Here is a 26,129-nt window from a genome sequence, read left to right as displayed (position 1 = left end):
GAAATGGGGCTGTATTTCAACCCCCACAGAGGTGTTGTACATGTTTGTGTGTGTGTGTGTGTGTGTGTGGGTGCATGTGGGGCCTAAGAGGGGCCTGTCTCTGTAACGGCCACGGGTGATGGAAGGCCCAACAGGGCCACTAAGACTGTGCACTAAGATTGTTCTAGACCTCGGGGCCTCGGAGGAAACATATATCCACCTGGCAACAGGGCAGCATGCTATGAATGCGTGTGTGAGTGTGTGTGTGTGTGTGTGTGTTCACGTGTGCGGGCAGATCTAATCAAGGGCTAATAACAGCACAGAAGTCGTCGTTGGCCCTCGTAAATCAATGTGCAAAATAATTGCTAATACACTGGTTATCGATTAGCGTTGGGGCGACTCATTTTCGGAGGCTATGGCTACGAACTAACAAAGTGACAAGGGTAAAGTGTTATTTCTCTGCTGCGCAGACAGCTGGGCTGCGCAGAGGACTGAGGCAGGCAGTAATTCTTAATTGACACCTGTCAGGATAATGACTGCAGTCCCAGCTGCTGCGGGAGAATTTCTCCCCACTCCTGTTCATCTGTCAGCTCTAATACCTTTCTGAGCACCACTCCTTTCTTCTATCGCTCGCTTTATTTTTTTTTCACTTCTTGCTTTTCTCCCTACTTCCTGCATTTTTGAACATCACCGTTTTCCCACTAAACCCCTTAGTTTTGCAGTCTTGTTCCCAAGTCCCTTTCTTTGAGTTAAACACGTAATTTTCTGACATATACCAGTTTAACACGCGGAAAGTAAGATTAGGTCTCATTCACCTGCACAAGTGTGCATAAAATCTGACATTTTCACTAGCAAATTTAAATGTACAAAATATCTAGATATTTTTTAGAAACTTTTGTGAGAAGTGTGAAATTATCAGCAAATGAAACCCAGTACTTTGTTCATTTGAGCATCCCTAATAGCCCAAACAAATGTTTGGAGGCGGGACTACAGTTTTTTTCTTACCAATGACAGAAAGGGAGGTGTTTTGAAACTTGTTTGAAAGCCATCAATATTTTTGCATTTTTGTTTGGCGCAGACGCTACTTTACCTTATGATCTTAAACAAAATAGCCCTGCAGACAAAACTACAAAGTGTGTTTTCCCTCTTTCATCTGTCTTTAGCTGCTCTTTTGTGTTCAGACAGGCAGGATATTTTGAGTTGCGAATACAGTGGTTGAGGGGAGGAGGAACAGTGAGTCCCAGGACGTGACTTCCCCGAGTTTGAGGGGGCTTCGTGGGTGTTTACTTAACATCATCAAAGAGCTTCCTTTCGTTTCATGCTCATCTGTCAAAATGAATGTTGCTAAATATGAATGTATGACCGCAAGGCTTGATCCTTAGTACGGCAGGCCGTCCTTGATAAAATGATGTCAACCATTGAAACATCCCGTTAACTAAGCCATCTATAAAAATATACGCAACTAATCAGATAATGTCACAAACAGCATCATCCTGTTCGCGACGCCACACGCTCCTCAGATCCTATAACACAAACATCAAAGCTCAATCTCCTGCTGGCCCGTTATAAACATCGGCACGGATCTGTTGGCCGAGCCGTTTGTGTTTTATCTGATGAGGATGTATAAGGCGCACCATGAGGAAAGCGGCATACTGGGATGAGAAAACTCCGGCGAGCCTCTAAAAACACCCCATCCTTCCTGTGAGCCGGGGAAAAAAAAAAGCAAGGGAAAGCAGCAACAGATGAGTGCAGGGCAGGACAGAGAGAAGGCAGACGTGGGCTCCCCTGGGTACACGTTGACCTCCGTGTACTCCTCAAGCTTGGAGACTCCCGTTGCTGGGTCATGACTTGAGCTTTTCTCTCTTTTGTCTTTCTTCCCCCTCCCTCTCATCTTTCTGACTCACTGTGGACTAAATTAGCTGAGAAATGAAACATGGGGGATCAAAACAGACAGGACGAGAAGAGAGAGAGGGAGCAAAAGAAAGAGTAAGAAAAAACACAGCTGGCCCATTTGATAGTTTTGAGTTCCCATAATGCTACAGTACCTCTAATCCAAACCTCTTCTGGTGACACGCTAGCTTTTTGTGGTCCTCTGTGTGCTCGTTTTTCAGCAACTATCAGCAGACGCGCTCGGTTTTTTTTTTCTCACAACAAACACACGTCTGGAAGTATTCTTAATTTTAGACTTTACAAAACTTGCGGAAACCAGATAACTCCCAAATGTGTCTAAGCTCATTAAAACCGCAGAGCGCTGTTTACCGCAGACTGTGTACCGTCACACTTGGCTCATGCAAAGTCCCAACATATTTTCATTTTGATCCACTCTTCCCATAAAACCTGTCATCGATCTTCATTAATCAAACTCAACCTCCACCATCTCGGACAAGGGGAACGGCAAGCTCGGGACTCAGAATAACTGGATACGCTTTGATTTCCTATAGGCCACTGGCTTGATCCCCAAATGCAAATTAAACTATTAGTTGTAAGTGGTGGGTCCCAACATGAATATTGACTAAATGGGTCAATGTCACCTGTTAATGACATGAGAGCGGATGAGTCTACCCTCCAGCGAAGCCAACACAAGGTGAGCCCAGATGTCACGCTGCATTCGCACGTCTTACGGATAGATTTTTTTTTTTTGCTAGCAGGCATTAAAAAAAAGAAACAGATAGAACATGACATGTAAATGTACCCCTACAGATTTATTTCTGTAATTTGCGCCGTACGCACAAAACAAATGATGGCCGTCAACTCCTATCTCTTAATACAAATACGTCCCAAATTGAGAAATGATAATTCAGAATATTTCACATTTCTCACCAGATATGAGAATGAATATGGAGAGGCACCACGCTGTTTAACAGACTACAACAAAACCTCCACATCTTTAACGCGATATAATAAATCTGTGAAAGGTATTAGCCTCGTACGCGTGCTACAAAAACATATAAATCACAACTGAGCTGTAACAGCCCTGCACACGAAATAATCTGTAAATTCAGCTCTCAAAGCAGACTGATTTGTATGTAACGCTGCACTGAGAGACTTAAGCAAAGCGAGCCGCTCAACAGCACTCAAATTCTGACAGTATTTTCAGATTTTGAGAGCGTGGTGGTGCGATTATTGTCAGCAGGAGCACGGTGTGTCGGTACACTCAGAGCTCGAACGGCAGTGCGACCAATGACACAGAACAGTGGTACGTCCATCAACACGGAGACAGAACGATGGCGTGTTTGCCGAGCGCTGGGCCCAATTGGCTAACGCGGGGGCCGTTCTGATTGGCTGCCTCAAATGCTTTCTGGGCCCAGCGGTGCGGTTAAGAGCCTGGATTACTGAGGTCATTAGGCAGCATTGCCACGGTGACGTGATTAGTCAGGTAGCAAAGTCCATTTGTCACCTGCACCAGAAAATTGAGTTAATTCAGCACTACAGGCTAAAGGGACTGTATAATATCAACTTGATTACATCAAGGCAGCTGCAGACCTGACACTTCGCTGAATTTGTCAGCTTTAATCGTTAGAGCCTGTCACAAATCCATCAGGAGCTCAGATAATTAGGGTTCCTCCCTAATGAAGCCAGCAGAGGAACCTTTACCTTTATGTCGGATAATTAAGAAGCCTCTGGTGCTGAGGACAGAACGCATTTTAATGACTCCCCGTGCTGGTTCCTCCCTCCTCACGTTTTATTTTTCTTCTTTCGAGTGTGTTTGTGTGCTGCTGCTGCGTTTTTTTTTTTATGGGAATATTGTGAATAGAAAAAAAAAAAGTAAAAAGAGAAATAGGTTAAAACAAAATGAGTAAAACTGAAGGAAAAGCAAAAGCAGCAAAAAATATCGCAAACCACCTCATGGCGGTGTTTATGCCCCAGCTATCCAGAGGACAGAGGTGCGTGGAATGGACGCAAACCGAGCGTGTCTCTGTCTGCGTGGGAGGTTGTGAAAACACAAAACCAAATGAAACCTGGAGCAGCGGAGAGATACCGCATTCATCGCCGAGTCCTCCCCTGGCTCCTCTCCTCTCTGCTAGAGCTCAAACTCACAGACACAGTCTGTGCTCTACGTGGGAGGCCCGTGTCTGTTTCAGAGAAAAGCCAGCAAATAAATACAAATGACTGCAGCAGCCCAACACAGAGAGGGCCACTCCGATCCCACTGCACCAAAACGACCTGAGCCCACAGCCGACGCATGTAAATCACTCAGAGCAAACAATGGCAATGATAGCAACCAAATCGAGGCAAAGTCATCCGTTAAAAGAGGTGGAGCATAACGGAAGAGTGGAGCGTTAGAAAGTGCTTTTAGAGTGCAAAATTTTAAAAATACTAAGACAGCTCGAATGATTTGGAAGAACCGTTAGTAAAAACAAATCACCTTGTCACGTTAAGCGGCGTTTCTCTTTATTCCCTCAATCAATAATTCCTAACATTTTTATTTTGATGGAGAGGGGGAAAGTGTCAGGCTCTGGGAAAAAAGGAAACAATGTGCCTGCCAACTTTTGAATGACCATTAAAGCAAATGATGAACATGCCTGTCAGAATAGAGAAAATTAAATCAATATTCAGCTGAGGTGGAGGGGGGCTGATGGCTTGTTTTTGTGGAGGAGCTGCCAGGTCAGATTACCAGGCGCCATCTCACCTCTGTGAGCTTTCGAACTCCCCATGTCAGTCTCGCCATACAGCCGGGGAGACGAAATAATCCCTTAAAAATACCATTTCCCTTCGCTGAACAGAAAGGAATAATACATGTTATTCAGTGCAAACGAATGAAACGTCAACGACGTATCGCACTTGTTAGTCGACCTCGGGTTACAGCAGTGTGTTTGGTATGTCGGCTGTTCTCTCATCAGTCAAATATCAGGGCCTAATTCTGCAGATCTGTAACTCTGCTGATGCTTGAACTTGAAAGAGAGCCTTCATTCGCGAGAGAATAGACATGTTAGTCACAGAGATTAAATGAGGAGAAAAAAGAAGGGAAAAAAAGAAAGAAAGCCACTTTCTCCCTTAGTACAATACACTAAAACGGTTTAAAACATAATGGCTATTTTATGTTTAAACACCCCAACAGCATTCATCACAAATCAGAGGTTCGCTCTCTTGCTCTTCATGGAAGATTAATTAAAAACTGAAATCGGCTCTCTCTGGTAACATCAAAGAGCACAGGTACATTTCACATGAATAAATTGAGCCGAGAGGAAAACAGATCTTAGTACAGAGGCCTTGCTCAGTGACATCTATCAGGGAAGAGATGTTCTCTCAGCTACATTTTGTGCTCTCGACACGCCCCAGCAATCCCTTATCCCCCTTTTCTCTCCCTCTCTTTGAATGACGAAAAAAAGTAGCGTATAACCCTGGCGAAAACTTCTTTCCTTTCTCTATTTTCCCGCACGACGGGGGCAAAAGTTGTCCTTTGAGTGGCTGCGGCCGCACGGCGCATGCGTGTTTCCATGGTGAATGATTTACTGATGTTTATCAGGAATGAATAGATCAAAGGCGGCCACATGACAGGCGATCAATCAAGCATCAAATCAAGGATGGCAATCCGCATCTAAATAGACGAAGTGGAGCACTTTGAAACTGCATTTTCACTCGACTACATAGGCCACAGTGGAGTGTTTTAAAGTTTTAATTTGGCACAACTTCAAAAAAAAGTTACTCGCGCGGTAGTTTTTAAAACAAATCCAATGCGTTCTAAAGAAACTACCTTTGTTTTGACATTCTTTGAAAGTTATAAAAAATGGAAAAAAGAAAAATATTTGCAGGTAATATTTAGATTAAGCATTTCAGACAACACAATAATAAAGTGTAAGTAATTCTAGTTTTTTTTCCTCCCTACGCACTAATATTAGTAAACAAACATGCATGCACCGCTTACCTGAAGATCGCCTCGGCGCTTGCTGCTTTCTCCGCGGCATGCTGTCGTCCCACCCTCCGCTTGACTTCTCATACAGAATCAAAATGCCAGTGACGGAGGAAAAGAATTAATTTTAAAAAATGTAATACAAAGCATGTATTAACGCGCTCCTCTTCTCTTCAGAGTCTGTTCTTATTCCACCTCTTTAAAGTCACTTTGAGCCGATGCAAAGTCTTAGAGGGGTCAATAGGTCTTGAGAGGTTGTAGATATTTTTACAGACTAAAAATGTCTGTAAGTAAAAAAAAAATGTAGGTGTATCTGGCCGACACGTTTAATAATTACAAGTCATAGCATGATTGCAAAGAGCTCAGATATATCTCCCGTCCATGTCTAACGGCGCAGAAACACACAGGAGGAAAAAAACGCTTCCTTAGGTTCTCCTCAGATTGTGGCAATAGTTTGTAGCAAAACGGAAGAAACTTCCAGTTATGGAGAGCCCGTCCAACTGTATTTCCGTCCTCTCGCTCGATGGAAAGCCTAAAAACGGGACAAAACCAAGGGAAGAGACAGACAGGCAGACAGGAGACAGTTAATGTCAGTCACAAATGGGGCTCGATCTCAGTGCGCATTTTCAACGGACTAAATTCCCCACGCTCGCAGTGGAGAGTCTCTGCTTGTGCTCCTCCCGATATTCACCAAACACACTGTCCGTCCATGCTCAGGGAAACATGTGGACAGTTGATTCGGGCGAGCGTGACGCGTTTACTACAGAGCGATATATAAACAAAAAACACACTCTCTCGCAGCGAACGTGAACTAATTACTCTTTTCAAAAAAAACAAAAACTCCAGGGAGCGAAACGGCGTTCTTGGTGTCGCGGCTCTTCGCTGAAATATGTATCGCGCGTTCAGGATGCGTGAGCGGTTCAGACAGTCTCAACTGATAGACAGACACATCGAGTTGCCTTTCCTGCCTCTCTCTCTTTACTCCACCCCTCCGGAGCGTCACTCTGACAGTGAAAACCCACCTGTCAATCTTTTTAATTGTTCTGTTTTTTCCCTCCCCACAAAACAGGAGCGTTTCAAAGACAACGAACTGCCTTTTTGGAGAAGACATCACTTGTTTGGATGTTGTCCATTCACACTCAGTGTGCGCTTTTATTAAAAACAAACATGAAGAACACTGGTATGAAAAATTAAACTATGATTGTACTACTCTTTCTCCACTGTTCTCGGCGTCCTCGCGAAAATAAATTAAGTTTCACGTCACCCGCAAACATTCAAACGCATAAAGGAGGGGGTGTCCGCTGTAAACATTTCATTTTATTTCTATGCATATAACATATTTCCACGCACACAACAACATTTCTTTGATCCGTTCAGTTTGCCGGGGCGAGCAACACCGCGAACTATTTCATGCGTTTGGCCGCTCAAAGGAAATTATTTGCGACCTTTTTCCATCGCCGAAAAAAGGACAGTTGGAAGTTACAGATTGATTCGTTACACCTTACTAGGAAGTGAACACTTTGCACGGGAAGGGGAGGGACTCCTGGAACAAGTTGAGTATGACCGTAACAAGCCTCTCTACAACGCTTACACATTACTTATTCATCAATTGCAAAACATCCACAAATTAAATAACGAGTCCGCGGTGTTAGACATTTCGGATCCTATTAGGTTAAGACCCGTAATAAATCCAGCGCGTATCTGCTCTTCAGTACTTTGTTGACACCGGTGTACCTGGCACCCCCCAAAATCACGCTTAAATCTCAACTTTGTTTTTGTCCTTATACCAGCGTTGACGCAATGTCCACTCTTTCTGTAAGTTGGCGAGTGGGTGGGTGTGTTTTTTAAAACCGCTCGGAAGGGGAACGCGAGAAATCCGACTGAGTTTTTTTTTTTTTTTTTTTTTTGAGGTGGCCTTGGCTCGCTCCGGTCGCCTGATGTTTCTAACGGATTTTAAGAGGTTCTTCGTCGCGCCGGGATTCTGCTGTGATTTGAGCGGATGATTCTGCCTATGGACCGACGCGAGAGCTTATCGCATCCCGGTGAGTGTAACGTTACACATTTGTTAGTATAGTGTAAACGTACGAACAAGCCAGGCTAGGATATTATACATCACCACCGCCGCCAAAGCGCTGATATTTCCGTACGCGACGTTTAAATCATGTCCTTACCTTTGACGGTGCTGCGCATCCTTGAGCTATTGCCAGTTGCAATCTAACTGATCATTTATGCTCTACGCCTGTCGGTAGGGGCTAATAATGTGGAAATATGTCCAAGTTCCGCCCCAACATCTGTCCATCTATCCATCCTCGCGACTACCTCGATCAGCCTGTCGCTGTTGATGGCTCTTACGTCACCAATCTCCCATCAGAAACTCATCGGGCTCAAAGAAGCCAAGATTTCTCCCGCTGTAGGGCAGGAACATCGCTGGGTTAAAAACGCTACGCTTTTCCGAGATTATTGCGTGTTAACAACACATCTCTCTCGGTCTCGGTGCAAGACAACGGCACAACAATAATTAGCTTGTCATATTCAAATAAACGTCCGATTTCTGTTCAGTCCAATTCTTTTGAACTTTAAATAAATTGATTTGATATAGTACTACTAGCATATTTATTATTCTTATTATAATTATTGATCCATCTGATTCTTTTTATTATCGCCGTGAAAAATCACATTTGAATAAGCAGCTCTTCTCTGTTCTTCCACTTTTCTTAAACCGTTGCACCCTGTGCAACTGTCCCACTGAAATTCATTTGCATTTTCCTAAAATGCTTTGTGTTGTTCTGTCGCTTTACTTACATCACTGTTCATTATTAAGTCTATCCAAACAGACCTAAAAGTCAGTGACTTTTTTTCTTTTTTGTTTGGAGCAGTTCTAACGGCGTTGTCTTCCAGAATAATTTGAGCTATTTAGCATTGTGACGAAGTTCCCTTCGGTGTTAGTATGCACTTAAAAGGATTTAACGCTTTTTTATTACTAACATAAGTGCTTATAAGCAGCAACAATAACAGTATGAATTAACAAATGAATCCACGAAATACATATTAAACATATTTTGTTAATCTGTAACAGTAACACTAATGTAGTGTAAACAAAAAAATATAAATAAATCCATGCTGGGTTTCTTATCATTCTCCAAACCTAGACGAGAGTGTGTTTTGGCATGGTGAATAATGCACAGCTGTGCTCATTGTATGTTGATGAACTGCTACAAGCCGGTAGAAATAATTTTAGATTAATAGATATACAAACAGTTACAGTATTTTCTATTAATGTGTTAGAGAATTGTAATGGTCACATCTTCTTTTTTGGAATTTATGCACTTTGTATTTTATTAATATATGCCAGCACAAATCAGTGGCAATGCAAATTTTGGTACTGAGCATTAGTTAGTGTTGACAGGTCAGCGTATGCTTGTGTGTGTGTGTGTGTGTGTGTGTTTTATGTCTGTTTTGGGAATGGTTATCCATATATAATGTATAAATGTTTGTGTGTACCTATCATCTTATTTGGTGTAGTACAAATTATTCTTTTGTAAAAGGCCATGCTTGAAGGTATGCCACGCAAGCACAAGCGTAAAGCTCGAGATGCAATGCCAACGCACTTTGAAAGGTTCGTGTGGAGCCTGAACTGTGCCATTTTCAGCTTTACATTCCTAGTTAAATCTCTAATAGGAGAAGTGTTTGTGTTTGTCTTTCCCGCACATGTAGTTTCTTATTAAATGAATGACTAGAGAAAAAAATATTCGAAAAAAGAAGAACATTTAAGCAGTGAACTGTTAAAAAAAGGGTCCCAATAGATATTTACATTTTTAATTTAACATTTAAATGTATTATAGACTTTATGCCTTTTAAACATATTGTTTTTAAGTGTGGATACTTTATAATGACTGACAGTTATGTATTTGGTTCATCTCCCTTATGTTATCAAAAAAATAACCTCAGATGTATACGCTTTTTGATCTGATCGGCTATTTACTGTAGATGTTTTTGTAGAAGATTTGCATTAAAATGCCAGGATATACTATAATGCACATTATATGTTGTAGAATTGCTTCATGTCTCAATATTACGCTGTCTGCTTAAAAGACCGCAGACGGATGTTACAAGACTGGAACTAAAAAAGCAAGGGAGATTTGAGGTGATAGTCTTTGAAGTAGTTTTTTTATATGTAGCATGTCACATCGCATCAACAAATTATGATCCAAATTGCTCGCACGCTACACGAGGCGGGATGCCGTCATACGTGTCCACAGATATGTATAGCGAGATCTGAAGGTTTATAAACAATAACATAGCATGCTGTCACTGCTGTATTTTCAAGTAGAGAAACTCTATAGCCTGTCAATGACTGTTTGTTTATTTTAAAAAAAATGTTGGAAATACATATACTTACTAATTCTGGACTGTGCATTTCAGTGCTGATTTAAATAGTCTGTAAAGTCTAAATCATACAGTAGCATTCTCCAAAAACTTCAATTAACCCTTCTAATTCAAATATGTGTATGTCAAGTCATCTTTTTTTAAAATAATTATGCATTTCACAAAATCAGCAGGCAAGATAAATACCAATTACAGGATCCAGCATTTTTCAGCAACATATCTCCCCCGTGGGGTTACAGAAATAGCTTTGTGAATCTTGTGAAAAACTATTCTAACATCGCATGTGACTCAGATGTATTGATTATGCTTCCAAACTGTTGTTCTTGTCTTGTAGGTGATGTTGCCGTTCTCCAAAAAGGACAGTATTGCAGCTCACAGGTCAGAGGTCAGCAACTCTTGTATTTAGGATAATTAAGATTTTTTAAAAACTAAACACACGAAGCTGGGTGATAGCGATGGCCGCTTGGGTATTAACGTCAGTACTGCTAAAATTATAACTGCGCTTAAACGCAGCAACCCAAATAGTAGTAATAATACGCCACATCGGCTCTGCGGTGTAACCTTACGTCTGTGATCATGATCAAAGCCATTTCACATGCCACCACTGCAATTATGTTTATTAAAACCAATATTACAACATCTCTCCATTCTTTTATATGAAATGTATGCAGTATTACACTTATAGTTTTCGATCGCTAGAGCAGCTGTTGTTGTTACTGATTCTTGAGTTTTTTTGTACATTTAACTGTTAACACAAGACATATTTTTGTATTTAATGTTTGAAATAAACACATTTAACAGTGGAAATAAAAGCTAGTGGACAAAGTTCTGGTGTCTTTTTGGTGTCATTTGAAATTATATATGAACTGTATTTTTATTAATTCATCAAAAAAGAGAGTGAGCAAGTTTTATATTACTCAAGTCAGAAATCTATTCTATCACAATTATTCCTTCACTTCTTTTTGTCATAAAAGCAGGAAACACTTCTCACACCGAAGAGATTTGAAGCTCTTGATAAAAAACTATTTTATACCATATAAAAACTCGCACCTTCAATCAACGGCTGGGTCAAATGAATTTTGTACAGTCACTGACAGGCGAAAACTAAGAATATATAACACCAAAAATAATAAAGAGGAGGCTTTTACTGGGAAGAATATCTCGAAATCCATCAGATAAGGCAGGGTAATTAAAATGTCACCTTTCTGTGGAGGAAGGAGGCCCATCACACAGCTTTACGTAACTCATTACTTTTGTACTTTCACTAAATGCTGATCACAAAAACTTATTTGACTCCAGAATCTGACATTTGGTGGAATCCCTCTATTTTTAGTCTTTTTCTTCATTTTGATAATAGAGAAAAATGAGTTGTGTTTTGATTAATAATAACTGTAGGAATTTTTTTTATTCTTTGAAATGTTCTTTTCTAAACTACAAAGGATTTAAAATTCCTATTGTTATATAGCCAAATGCATTAAAGTGTTTTAAAGTTCAAATGCTAGCAAAGAAATTTGATCAAATCCAAACAGGATTAGGCATCCGAAATAAAAATGTGGTTTTATTTCGATATGTACGTATGCAACAAGTCACGCACGTGAAAATCAATGACCGAGACGTGTTAGGAAGGACTAGATCAGTATGTAGTCGGACCTTTCGGGTTTCTCGGAGCAGATTTTCATACTCTGTGTGACTGCATCTGGTTATTACCTCATAAACGTCTCTTCCTGCTCCGCTGCACCTCCACATTCAGGAGGGGCTTCCGTTCCTCGTTTCTCGATCCTCCCCTCCAAAGCCTGTGCGTTTCAGCAGAAGTTAAGTGACACATTTCACATTTCAAAATACCATCCTCCAACATGAGTCCCGCTGCCTGCCATACCACCTCTTTTGTTTTCTTTGACACATGCGGTCTTCTTCCAATTAGCATTTTTCAGCCATTAAAGAGGAGAGAGGAGTGCTGAAATGTTTTCCTGTTTCATTACCACTGACTGCACCTCTTTGATTGGTTGCAAAGGGAAATGTTCTGTAAAAACATCATTTTCCGCAGAAAGAGAGTGGCCAGAAGACGTGGTGCAGATAAACTCCCGGAGTTATATTTAAGCATATAGGATTACTGGAAACATCTCTCTCAGCGCTTTATTGACTGGGTGAATTGTTATAAAAAGTGAAAGAAGCGGTGCAAAGATCGAGATGAGACACGAAAGCTACACGGCGTGATTTATATTCAGTTTTTAAAAAGGATATTTCCTCTCTTTCCACATCTTGTCATTAAATAATATAGCAGCGCAGTTCTGTCGGTTTTTATTTATTTATTTGTTTGTTTGCTCCCTACCAAGACGGTGAACAATTTCGAACGATACCGGATTCTTTCATACAGCCGAACCGTAATTATTAAGATGTAACCGTTTTAGATCAAAGATATGCATGAGACGCCCTTGATAATGTATGGTTTTTAAGAGAAACAAAATAGGATGGTTTTTTTTTTCCGCTTCAGTCAAACTCATAGCCTGAGGGTTTCGGTTAGAGAGAGATCTCTCCTCGCTACTGATGCAACAAAGAGAAAAACAGCCCCCTAAAGCTGCTCCGAGTGCTCTACTTCTGATGCTTACTGGAAATGTGTTTGTTTTTATAAAAGATCTAAAAGCATTAATAAGAACAACAAGAAATGTTTTCCTCTTTTCTCTATTGACCGGCTAAAATATCCCGTACGAACTGTTATGATAACACGGCGCGTTCGAGACCATTCAAATTAATGTGTTTTTTTTTTTTACTAAAAAGACGCGGGGGAAACTATCTTTAGAGTCTTAGTAAAATGATATGATAAATATAACCAGAAAATTTTGCCTAGAGAATCCAGCCAAACCCTGCCATTTGTGTTTATTTTAGCAGATATGGCTGCCTATCAAAACACAATTCAGTAGTCTGGAGGTGTTTATATAGGGGCTTTGGTTTATGTAACACTGAGGAGGCTCCGTACGCACCATTTCAGTCCACCTGTCTCCCACACTGAGCGTCCCTTCACTCTCACTCTCAGCCAGAAATAGGTTGATTCAAACAAACGGCTCTATAGAGTCTCGCTGCCTTTGATCCGAGCGTTGAACCGGGCCAGGTTTTCCGGCCCTGCGCAGTCCCTCCACGCCCTGGCAAGAGCCTGAACGCCGTCCCTGTCTTGCCGAAAGCCTCGGCTGGCTCTGGCTGGCCTCTGCAGCGGGAGCGACTGATGACGCCAGCCTCAAGGCTATATCAGCAAATCAGACGTATACGGCCCTGCTCCACCCTCAAACTACCCTGCAAACGTTCACACGTAGCACATCTTTCTCAATGAGAGCTTTTTTTGTTCCTCACATACTGGCCAGGTCACAGGCTGGAGAGTTTCCGACATTTTTCTTTTTCTTCGAGGTCTCGTCAACTGAAATTCTCTTTCATTCATTCCTGCTTTAATGCAAATACACACACGCACGCATATGCAGAAGTGTCATGCCCATGTCAGTGCATGTCAGATTTGTAGGTATTATACTGTAAAGGCAAGGTAAAAATTGTATATATAATTATGTAAATAAATAAAAAAAATATATATATGTGTGTAAATAATATATGATATATAATTAATAGTTCACTTCTTAATAATTGATAACTATAAATTACAGTAAATGATAATTATTAATTGTTAAACGTATTTCTACTGTCTTCATATTTTAATATTAGTGTTTTAATAATTAATAATAATTAATACAATAAAAATGTATATGATGTAAGCATTATACTGTGAAGTCATGTTAAAAATTGTATATATAATTATGTAAATAAAAAAATAAATATATGTGTGTGTAAATAATATATGATATATAATTAATAGTTCACTTTTTAATAACTGATAACTATAAATTACAGTAAATGATATTTATTAATTGTTAAACGTATTTCTACTGTCTTCATATTTTAATATTAGTGTTTTAATAATAAATAATAATACAATAAAAACCTATATAATGTGAGCATTATACTGTAAGGCAAGTTAAAAAATTATATAATTATATAAATAAACAAATACGTGTGTGTGTGTGTGTGTGTGTGTGTGTGTGTGTGTGTGTGTGTGTGTGTGAATAGTACATGATATATAATTAACAATTATTGTAAAAATGGATATATATAAATTACAATATATGTTAGTTATTAATTGTTAAATATGTATATCTACTGCCTTATTATTTTACTGTTTTAATAAATTAAAACAAAAATATATATGATATAAGCATTATACTGTAAAGGCAAGGTAAAATTATATATATATATATATATATATATATATATATATATATATATATAATTATATAAATCAACAAATAAATGTGTGTGTTAAGAATATTTAATACATAAGTTCTTAACATTACTAAAATGTTAATTATTAACTGTTAAATATGTATTTCTACTGTCTTATTGTTTTTACAGTTTAACAAATTATTACAATAAAAAAATATATGATGTGAGCATTATACTGTAAAGGGAAGTAAAATATATATATAACTACATAAATAAATGTGTGTGTGTGTGTGTGTGAGTGAAAATTATATAATATAGAATTAAAATGTATTTTATTAATTGATAAATATACATTACAATAAATGTTAATTATTAATTGTTAAAAATGTGTCTCTATTGTCTTAATATTTTAATATTACTGTTTTTACGGTTTTAACAAATTAATACAATAATAATATATATGATGTAAGCATTATACTGTAAAGGCTAGGTAAAAATTATATCATAATTATATAAATCAACAAATAATTAACTATTTCAATAATTGCTAAATATAAATGATCATTATTAATTATTAAATATGTATTTCTACTGTCTTACTATTACTGTAAGCATTATACAGTAAAGGCAAGTTAAAAAATATATAAATAAACAAGTGTGTGTGTAAATATATAATTAATAAAATTTGTTGTAACTGATAAACAAATTACAATGTTAATTATTAATTGTTAATTATGTATTTCTACTGTATTAATATTTTATTACAGTTTTTTCTGTTTTAATAAATGAATACAATTAAAATATATATGCTGTCCATAATTATATATAATATGAACAATATACTATATAATTTTCAATCAATATACTGAATACAATTTTTTGTGTAAATTATAATGTAAACAAATATCTAATTAATAGTTATTATAATTATTATCATCACAATTAAAAACAAAAACAAAAAACAATGGCCTAAACAAGGCAATTCAATTGTAATTGATGTATATGTCATATGTATACAATTTTTTATATATATTTATATTTGTTACACTATTCTAACATTTTATTAGTGATAACCAGCTCATTAGAGTCATGTATATCCATATCTATCGATATCTACATTTATATATCTATGTCATTATATTTATTTGAATGAGAATTTTATTTCTTTTTTTAAATGAGAACAGGCTATAATCTATATTTTTTATATTATTGAATTTAACAGATTTTTTTATATAGTAAATATTCTGAATTTGCAGTTATAATCCACTATATTTGTTTATATAAATTTACTCTAATTTTTTTAGCTTTCTTCCCACAAGTAAGAAGTTAAAAAGAAAGAAGAAGAAAAAAAAAAAAAAAGTACATGACGTCCCTGCACATATATACACACAATTCTGACCTAATTGCTCAATCTTACTAAACTAATTAATCACAGCAGCCTAATCACAGTGACAAGGTTGGCTGGGTGACATTCTCCAAAATCTCCATTTTGATTTTTTTCAGCGAGTCCCACATGATCTGGTTCGCTCTCCGTTGCCCCGCTCATTCGGATCTTTTCTCAAGGTTAACAGGTAGAAAATGTTTGGAGTGTGAGGGGCCGGCGGGCTGGGGTGTGGTGGGCAAAGAAGGAGGCGTCTCTCCGGGCCGCATTAATCAGAGAGAATGACAAAACCATATCTGTGACGACAACGACGGCTCAGCTGCCCGACATCGTCTGTAACGCGGGAGGAGGAGGAGGATAACTTTATTAATCAACATCTCTTGATTAATTGTTATAAAGTGTCATCCATAAATTTTCCTTCGATTTAATAATTCTTGTGGAAGACTTAACAATCTCCCTCGTGATTTGAGTTTTATTGAGGGCTGTACCGAGCGAGGTGCGCTGACATAAATAGCATCTCAGTGGCCAGTCTCCTCGTCACTGACAGATATGAAATACAATTATCAGTGTGATCTGTTTAAAAATTCATCATCAGCCTACTGTCTACAGAGGAAACACACTCGCTCTCAATCTTCCGCTTTCTCTCTCTGTCTCTTCTCGGCGTACGCGTACGCACACACGTACGGCGTATATGTAGAGGGGTCATAACTGATAAGCTGTTCTATCCATTTGAAATTTCATTGTTTTTGCTCTCCCTCCAGCTCGTTAAGTTATTTTAACTGGGGATATTGTATTATGTGCTCTGGTGCGGCCCCCCCTTTATATTAAAACATAAATCACCGGATAATCAATCAGTAAATGACAATGCTGAGGCAAATCGCTGCTATCATTGTTCCCACACAGAATATCATTAATATGACTCTTATCAGAGATGAAACACCCAAACACACTCCAAACGACTCCACATATGGCACGCGATCCATTTTGTAAAGTGACCTCATACGTTTTTAACCCTTTTCATGTTAAGCTTCAAGTACATACTTCGCACAAGACGTGTTCTTGAGTTCAAGAAGGTAGGCGCCTCGAGGTGTGTTTATTTAAGTTGAATTCATTTTAACTTGGGACACGTCTTAAGAACATGATGCAAAATGCTGAAAAAACAAGTCGAAATGGTAAAGGATGTTTGTGTGATACATGTTTCCACAGAAAAAGTTTGAAAAATAGTGCCGGTATGAATCATTGGAAAAAATTTCAGAGAACATTTATATTTAGTGCGTTACAAAAATAGTCATTTACAAACGTAATTCTGTTGTGATTTATGTCTTAAATGTATGTAATCTTTTAGTTTTTATTAAAACATTACATTTAAATATATTTAAAAAATCTTAATGATTCATTAAAAAAACGTAAGACTGACTTATATTGGCGCTCTCTTTGCTATGAAACCTTTTAATTTAGTACAAATTAAATTTACAAAATGAACAAAACTAAACTAAACAGTTGAATTAATTAATATATAATTTTTTGCAAATATATCAAAATGATAAATATTAAAATGATATATATTTCAGGAATCTTTTTAAATGATTCATTAAAAATAACCTGCTTATAAGACTTTTTTTTTTCTAAACCAGACTACATTTCTCACACCGTGTGGATGGTTCACTAGGATTATAAAAAAATTGGTTCATACGAGTCAATATCTTTTTTTTTTTTAAATATCAAAAAATTATATATTAAATCAGGAATCCTTTTGAATGATTTATTAATATAACATTTGTTCCTAAATCAGACTACACTGCTTACGCTGTGCAGATAAAGATTCACTAAGAATCAAAAGAACTGGTTCATAAGAGTCAGTTGTTCCTTTTTTTTTTAAATCATATAAGTTCATGGATCTTTTTGAATGATTCATTAAAATAACCTGCTTATGAGACTCATTTGTTTCTAAATCGGACTACACTGCTCATGCTGCGCTGATAATGATTCACCAAGAATCAATAGAACTGGTTCATTAGAGTCATTTGTTCTTTTTTTTTTACATTTTAAAATGATATAATTTCAGGAACCTTCTTGAATGACCTGCTTACACGACTCATCTGTTAAATTATTGAAGTATTACATTTATATATATTTAAAGAATCTTAAATGATTCATTAAAATGAATAATCTGAATCAGACTACACTGGTCACACTATGAAAATAATGATTTATAAGAATCAAACGAACTGGTTCATAAGAGTCTTTTTTTTTACATTTTAAAATGATATAATTTCAGGAATCTTCTTGAATGACCTGCTTATATGACTCATCTGTTGACTCTATGACTACACTGCTCACGCTGTGAAAATAATGATTTATAAGAATCAACTGGAGTCATTTGTTCCTGTTTGATATTACAATGATATACTATTTCAGGAATCTTTTTGAATGATTCATTAAAATAACCTGCTTATAAGACTCACTTGTTCCTGAATCAGACTACACTGCTCTTGCTGTGTGGATAATGATTTACTAAAACTCAAAAGAAAAGATTAATTCACAAACAGACTCTTTTTTTTGTACAGAATCAGACTACACTGCTCGTGCTGTGTGGATAAAGATTCACTAAGAATCAAAAACAACTGGTTCATTAATCATTTGTTGATTTTATTTTAAATATCAAAAAATGTTTTGTTTTTTTAATGATTCATTAAAATAACCTGCTTATGAGACTCATTTTGTCCTGAATCGGACTACATTGCTCACCATGTGCGGATAATGATTCACTAAGCATCAAATGAACTGGTTAATAAGAGTCATTTGTTCCTTTTCTCCATTTTAAACATCATACCATTTCAGGAATCTTTTTGAATGATTCATTAAAATAACCTGCTTAAAAGACTGATTTGTTCCTGAATCAGTTTACACTGTACACGCTGTGTGCGTAATGATTCACTAAGAATAAAAAAAACTGGTTCATAAGAGTCAATAAATTATTTCAGGAACCATTTTGAATGATTCATTAAAATAACAACCTGCTTATAAGACTGAATTGTTCCTGAATCAGACTACACTGCTCTTGCTGTGGGGATAATGAGTTACTAAGAATCAAAAGAACCGATTCATTCACAAACAGACTCATTTTTTTTTTTTTACAGAATCAGACTACACTGCTCGTGCTGTACGGATAAAGATTCACTAAGAATCAAAGACAACTGGTTCATAAGTCATTTGTTCATTTTATTTAAAATATCAAAAAATGACATTTTTAAATGATTCATTAAAATAACTTGCTTATAAGCCTGATTTGTTCCTGAATCAGACTACACTGCCCACACTGCACAGTTCATGATTCACCAAGAATCAAAAGAACTGGTTAATAAGAGTCATTTGCTCATTTTTAATGACTAAAATGATATATTATTTCAGGAGTCTTTTCTAATGATTCCTAAGACTCATTTGTTCCTTAATCCGATTACACTGCTCACGCTATGCTGATAATGATTCACTAAGAATCAAAAAGAATGGTTCATAAGAGTCATTTGTTCCTGAATCCGACTACATGGTCCAAATATCTAAATGAAATCTGTATTTCCACTCAACCTTAGTGTGACTTTGATTGGCAGTCTTACATCTGTATTTGAAACAAAAGCAACTTCTGCAGATGTTCGCAAAATACGGAAGTGCAGCAGAGACGCCCGGCTTATGTCTTTAATTAAAGCTCTGGCCCGTTACATCTCCATTGTCCCGCGGACTCCTTCAGCACAGCTGTACGGCGAAGACGGCGCTGTCCTCAGCAGACTGCTGGTTGCCAATTAACCAGCGAAAGGGACTCTGCGTCCACACCCACCTCAGCTGGCAGCGGCCCAATTTACAACCGGCGTGTCACCGCGTGTCTGTAAGTGGGCTGATCTACACGTGTCACGGCTGAAGTTTGCAGTCTGCCGAGACCGCGGATGGACAGGTAGTGCCAACCCCACCTCGGCCGGCCCCCCTCCTCCATCTCTCTCTCTGCCGCTCTCTTCCTCTGCTGATCAAGGACACTCCTATCAGCATGAGCGCAGAGAGGGGCCATCCATCAGGGCAGATGGGTAATAGAAACACTGTGTGACAATGGTCATCAGCGTCGAAAACAACAGCCTATAAACATCCAGTGACAAGCGCTCCGGAGTAGGAGGTGGTGGAGCGGGGGTGGTAAAACCAGGAATTGAGACAGGGAGAGAGACAGCATGAAAGATTATGGGAGAAATGATTTAGAAACGGAGGGAAGGTAACAGAAAGGCATTTGTGTGTGCCAGCGCATCTCAAAGTCCAACGCAAACAAAGTCAAGGTCCGTCGTCAAGCCGTGACTGTTTATTCCGCAAACCAGACAGAGAGTAACAAATTGACAGAAGTGATTAAACGGCGAAGGAGATGATGAAGAGAGGCGATCGTACGGCAGATCCCAGGCCTTCGCGAAAACACCCGTTTTGTCCTCTTTCAAAGGTCTCTGTGCGAAACGCCGCAAAATCGGTTTGACTTTTGCCGCTCAAACGCTTTTATTTATTTACCTCGCCATATATTTATTTCATTCTTCCGTTTGCCAAATAAAGACTAATTAGAGGAGCAGAGACGTTTGGAAATAGGAAGCATGCCTCACATGGTGGGATTTTTTTTTCTTCCTCTTTTCTAATTTTTTGTCAGCTTTTTTCTCTCCCCCATCAGTTTAATTAGCCAACATTTGTCTCAGTTTTCCTGAGCAGCGTTTGTTTATCCTAGTGTCACGCCTGACATTGGCCAATTAGTGCAGTGAAATTGTTTAGCCTCAATAGCACAAGCAGTGGAAAACACTCTCGAGATGTTTCCTCCGAGCTCACGGGGAGATTCAGAGGGAAATTTGGGGAAAGCGAAAAGGGATGTCAAAGCATTTCGCTTGATTATGAAGAATCATGACCGCATGAGGGTTTTGATTATGGCTAATGTTAGGGAAGATCTTATTGCTCGTGTGACAACATTGAAATATGGATAGTGTTTAGGCAGAAAGTTCATTCTTAATATAGTAATTACTAATTTTATTAAAATGCGAAAAATTATTTGTTATTATATCATCACGGTCTGTCGCCCTACAGCTACAAAAATCATGTTAATCAACATAAAAGCTCAACTGAACTGAACTAATACACTTGGGTGTTGTTAAACAATTTATTAATGCACAATTTTCTAAAGAAAAAGTTGATAATATTTCCTAAAATTATTTTTTTAAAATACACTCTTAAAAATAAAGGCTCCAAAAGGGTCATTTTTGCTTCCCCAAAGAACCTTTCAGTGAACAGTTCCTAAAAGAAACATTTTGAAAAACATTTTAAAAATTTAAAGAAACTTTTTAGACTGCATTTGAAAGGTTCCATGGATGTTCAAGGTTCTTCATGAAACCATCGATGCCAATAAAGAGCTTTTATTTTTAAGAGTGTAGATATTTTTTCAATTTTTAACTTGCATTTTTCTGTCAAATACTGACTTTTAACAATCCAGCATCGTATTTTTCTCTTAAATATGCCACATTTCTGTAGTTTTAATAGTTTTATAAACATTTCATGTTTCTGTTAATATTCTGCATATACTTCAAAAATCCAAATGCCAAAAATCATTAGGATATTAAGTAAAGATCATGTTCCATGGAGATATTTAGTAAATTTCCTACCCTAAATATATCAAAACATAGAAAAACATAAATTTTGATTAGTGATATGCATGGCTAAGAACTTCATTTGGACAACTTTAAAGGCGATTTTCTCAATATTTAGATTTTTGCACCCTTAGACTCCAGATTTGCAAAATAATTGTATCTCAGCCAAATATAGTCCTATCCTAACCATACTTCAATGGAAAGCTTATTTATTCAGCTTGATTCATTGGATTGTTCAGATTATGTATAAATCTCAATTAAAAAAAAAACAAAAAACACTTATGACTGGTTTTGTGGTCCAGGGTCACATATAAAGATATATCTAAATAATGTTATGTTTCTGTTAATATGCCAAAGTCATTTGGACTGTCATTTAAATAGTGTAATCGTTCAATGACAGCAGTTGCTAGTATTGACTTAATATTGGCAGTTTTATTGTCTGAAGAACTGTAGTACTTGTAACTATGGTATTTTTGTGGAAACTATGGTTACCATGGTGAATTTTTGTAAGCGTAGGCTGTACTTGGCTATATGCTGAAACTCAAAAACTGCCATATGTACTACATAAAGAGAAAACAAAGCAGCAAACAAGCATGCTTTCTATGCAGTACAACATTTCAAAGGTTTTGGATGCTCTGTAGAAGGAGCTCACACACACGCACAAACACACACACACATGAACAGAGGCTGTAGGGTACTTTAATATGAAAGGCCTCCACTATTAATACTCACTTTAGGTCTTTCAAAGCCATTTTTGTCCTGAAATTGGAATATTTATTTTGTGTTGGTGCTCCATTCTGACTGATGGGCTCGACATGACATGCTGCAGGTTTGAGTTTATGGATATGAAGTGTTAATACATCCCCCGCTGGATAAGTCATTTTGACTCATTCTTGCATGCACACGCGTGTCGGAAAGAGTGAATCTATGTGCCTCAAAGAGAGAGAGTGAGGGAGAGAGAGAAAGAGAGAGCGATTGACTCGGCACACCGCCTGCCCTCACACAACAATTACCGCAGTCAAGGCCCACTGCAAAGATAAATTAATGCCTCCTCACAAGACAAAAGATTTTCTGTTCACTAAAATACAGAAACTATCATGTAGCGGTGAGTGTTTAGAGCATGTTTGCCATTGAAACTGGCTTTTAGAATTAAAGTAAACACCTTGTTTAATCTAACAAGCTCAGGTGAGACTAAATAAAAAGCTGCTTCTGCGCCTTGAGGAACTGTGGTGGTCCTGATTCCTAAGATGTGATCAAAGAAAAATAAAAACATTTTTAATAATTTTTAAAACAATTTTTTTGTATGTGTCTAGGGGTAAATTTATAACCATGTGGCCCTGGACCACAAAACCAGTCTTAAGTAGCACGGGTATATTTGTAGCAATAGCCAAAAATACATCGTAAGGGTCAGAATTATTGATTTTTCGTTTATGCCAAAAATCATTAGGATAGTAAGTAAAGCTCATGTTCCATGAAGATATTGTGTACATTTCCTACCGTAAATATATTAAAACTTAAGTTTTGATTAGTAATATGCATTGCTAAGAACTTCATTTGGACAACTTTAAAGGCGATTTTCTCAATATTTAGATTTTTTGGCACCCTCCAGACTTTCCAAAAAATTGTATCTCAGCCAAATATTGCCCTATCTTAACCAACCATACATCAATGAAAAGCGTATTTATTCTGCTTGATTCATTGGATTATTCAGATGATGTATAAATCTCAATTTAAAAAAAAATTACACTTATGACTGGCTTTGTGGTCCAGGGTCACATATAAAGATATAATAACTGAAAAAATCATGTATATAAATACAAAAAAACACATTTAAATAAATCACAATTTAAATACCAATTTATATTTTTAATAATAACTGAAAATGCATGTGTATAAATTTGTACGTAATAAATAAAATACAAAATATAAAAGAATATTTCAATTAAAATAAATGAAAAATAAAACTCACATAAATATCAGTTTATATTTTTATAATTTATTTTGTATTTTTTTAAGTTTGTATACAATTAAATGAATAATTTAAAATGAAATAAACAGTGAAAAATAAAATAGAAATAATAACAAAAATATTTATAAAAATAGGTAAATAATCAACAATGCAATTTTGTGTATTAATATATATATATATATTATATATATATATATATATATATATATATATATTGTTTTGTATAGTTTAAAAAACAAAATTTCATAATTTACTGTTTATAAAGTGTGCATATTTATTTATATATATGTGACCCTGGACCACAAAACCAGTCATAAGGGTCATTTTTTGAAATTGAGATTTATAAATCATCTAAAAGCTAAATAAATAAGCTTTCCATTTATGTATGGTTTGTCAGGATAGGACTATATTCCTTTTCAGAATCTGCAAAATGTGAATTATTTTAGCAAAATAAGAGGGATCATAGAAACAGCACAAAATACACACAAATGCTGGAACGCTGGAACAGCAGGCAGTTCAACTGTTCAGAACAAACAAGGGACTCATGAACAACCATCCTGAAACAAAAAAAAAAAACAAAAACAAAAAAAAAAAAAAACAGCTGAGAATCATTCAGGTAAGACAACAGTATTAAAAATCAAGGGGATGTAAACTTTTGAAAGGGGTCATTTTTATAAATTCAACTATATTTTTTTCTTGTGGACTATATGTAAACATCTTTTAGGTGAAACATCTTATTCAGGTCAGTACTAAATAAACAATAACATGCATGTTGTATGATCGCTCTGATTTTGGTAAAACAATTAACATCTTGCAGATTCTGAAAGGGGGTGTAAACTTTTGACCTCAACTGTATATATATACACACACACACATATTAAAAAGACCCCCTTGTTATTCTGTGCATGTGACCAGAATATAATGTGTCGTATTCAATTTATGCACTCCTCTCTTTGGTCTATTATTATATCTATTACTGTTGCTGTTATTATTGCACATAACTATCTCTGCACCACATTACATCTAAATGTGCACTGTATATATAGGCCTCTTCCTCTTACAGAGCCCTGAAACAGTTATATAACGCAAAAGGTGAGGCCGACTTTGATGTGTCGAGTTGGCAAGGGAGCGTCGAGTTAGGACGTTAAGATACGTCGAGTAGTTCACACTACACGGAGCACAGATTCAATTTAACACTTCCTCCGCGTCACCAGAAAGCACGCACGAGGCGTTTCGAGCCGCAGACTCCCAAACAGCGGCCGACACTTCCTCTCCAGCCTGCAGTCTATCTTATCTATCTTCTCATCTGTATCATCCTCGTCTGACTGGAACAAAGACAAGCGGCATCGCTGAAGTGGCACTGACAGCTTTGCAGGGAAGAGTGAGGCTGCTCTGTGGGGAGAACTGGGAAAGTGTGCAGCCTGTGGCGGAAGGGAGACGCCAGCGTATCTTTCATGCCGCCCTCAGCCTTTAGCTCCGGGCTCCCACTCAGAATCACACACGCTCATGTCACCCTAAGGCAGCAGTCTCAAACACTTAGACTCAAACCCAGAGGTGTTTATGGAACTCTACTGCTCAGCCCAGTGTCTCGCTCATTCAATCCCAGCGACTGGCAGTCTGACTGCTGGTTCGGTTGCTGAGGTCTAATTATGTGTAGACACACTGATATGTTATATGTAGCGCTCACACATACATAGCCACAAATAGACAAACACATAAGGCACACATGTTCCTGGAGCTAGTGAGCTGTCGTGCTGCATATTGCCTACATAGGCAGCTGACTTCTAAGACAGCATCCCAACTTACTAATTGAGAACGCTCTAAATAGGAAGTGCTACATGAATAGCATGCCTCCCAGTGTTTTCAATGGAGCTTTCCATTAGCATTAGCTCAAATCGTAGAGCCATAGTGCCAGCAACGCAAAGGTCATGGGTTCGATCCCAAAGAAATGAGTGGAGTGATACTGTAAACCATAAATACAAATCACTTAGTAGAGAAATGTCAATTAGCATGTTGCTAAACTAACTGAGCTCAAGAATACTGGGTAAAACAATCTCTTTTTTTGTACAACTAAATATTTTTAAATAAATACTGAGTAAAATAATCTATTAAATAAAAAGTGTTACAAATAAGTTTAAGTAGAAGTGTTCGACAAGTCACTTAGCAAATAAATGTCAATTAGCATGTTGCTAAACTAACCGAGCACATGAATACTGGGTAAAACTATCTCTTTTTTGGTACAACTATATATTTTTAAATGAATACTGAGTAAAATAATCTATAAATTAAATAATAAGTTTAAGTAAAGTGTTCTGCAAGTCTCTTAAGAAATAAATGTAAATTTATTTTTAAATGAATACTGAGTAAAATAATCGATTAAATAATAAGTTTTAAAAAATAAGTTTAAATAGAAGTGTTCTGCTAGTCACTTAGCAAATAATTGTCAGTTAACATGTTGCTAAACTAACTGAGCACAAGAATACTGGGTAAAACTATCTCTTTTTTTGTACAACTATTTTTAAATTAATTCTGAGTAAAATAATCGATTAAATAATAAGTGTTAAAATAAGTTTAAGTAGAAGGGTTCGACAAGTCACTTAGCAAATAAATGTCGATTAGCATGTTGCTAAACTGACCGAGCACATGAATACTGGGTAA

General features: G+C 37.1%; 1 protein-coding gene and 1 long non-coding RNA gene across 2 annotated transcripts in view; one reads left to right on the top strand and one right to left on the bottom strand.

Annotated features, from left to right (window-relative positions):
• tshz1 (teashirt zinc finger homeobox 1) overlaps positions 1–5,986 on the bottom strand; it is a 37,831-nt gene extending 31,845 nt beyond the window's left edge. Inside the window, exon 1 of the mRNA XM_073821619.1 lies at positions 5,846–5,986. Within this exon, the coding sequence (XP_073677720.1) occupies positions 5,846–5,885 (40 nt within the window). The 5' untranslated portion in view covers positions 5,886–5,986. The remainder of the gene's footprint in view (positions 1–5,845) is intronic.
• Positions 5,987–6,355: 369 nt separating this feature from the next.
• On the top strand, positions 6,356–11,030 carry LOC141289511 (uncharacterized). The gene is made up of 3 exons (XR_012339936.1): positions 6,356–7,645; positions 7,741–7,872; positions 10,551–11,030. It is a non-coding gene; the product is annotated as an uncharacterized lncRNA (long non-coding RNA).
• Positions 11,031–26,129: the final 15,099 nt, after the last annotated feature.

This window comes from Garra rufa, chromosome 17 (assembly GCF_049309525.1).
Source record: "Garra rufa chromosome 17, GarRuf1.0, whole genome shotgun sequence".
NCBI classification, from domain to species: Eukaryota; Metazoa; Chordata; class Actinopteri; order Cypriniformes; family Cyprinidae; genus Garra; species Garra rufa.
The sequence above is the reverse complement of the archived record's forward strand: the minus strand, read 5'-3'. Positions and strand labels throughout refer to the sequence as shown.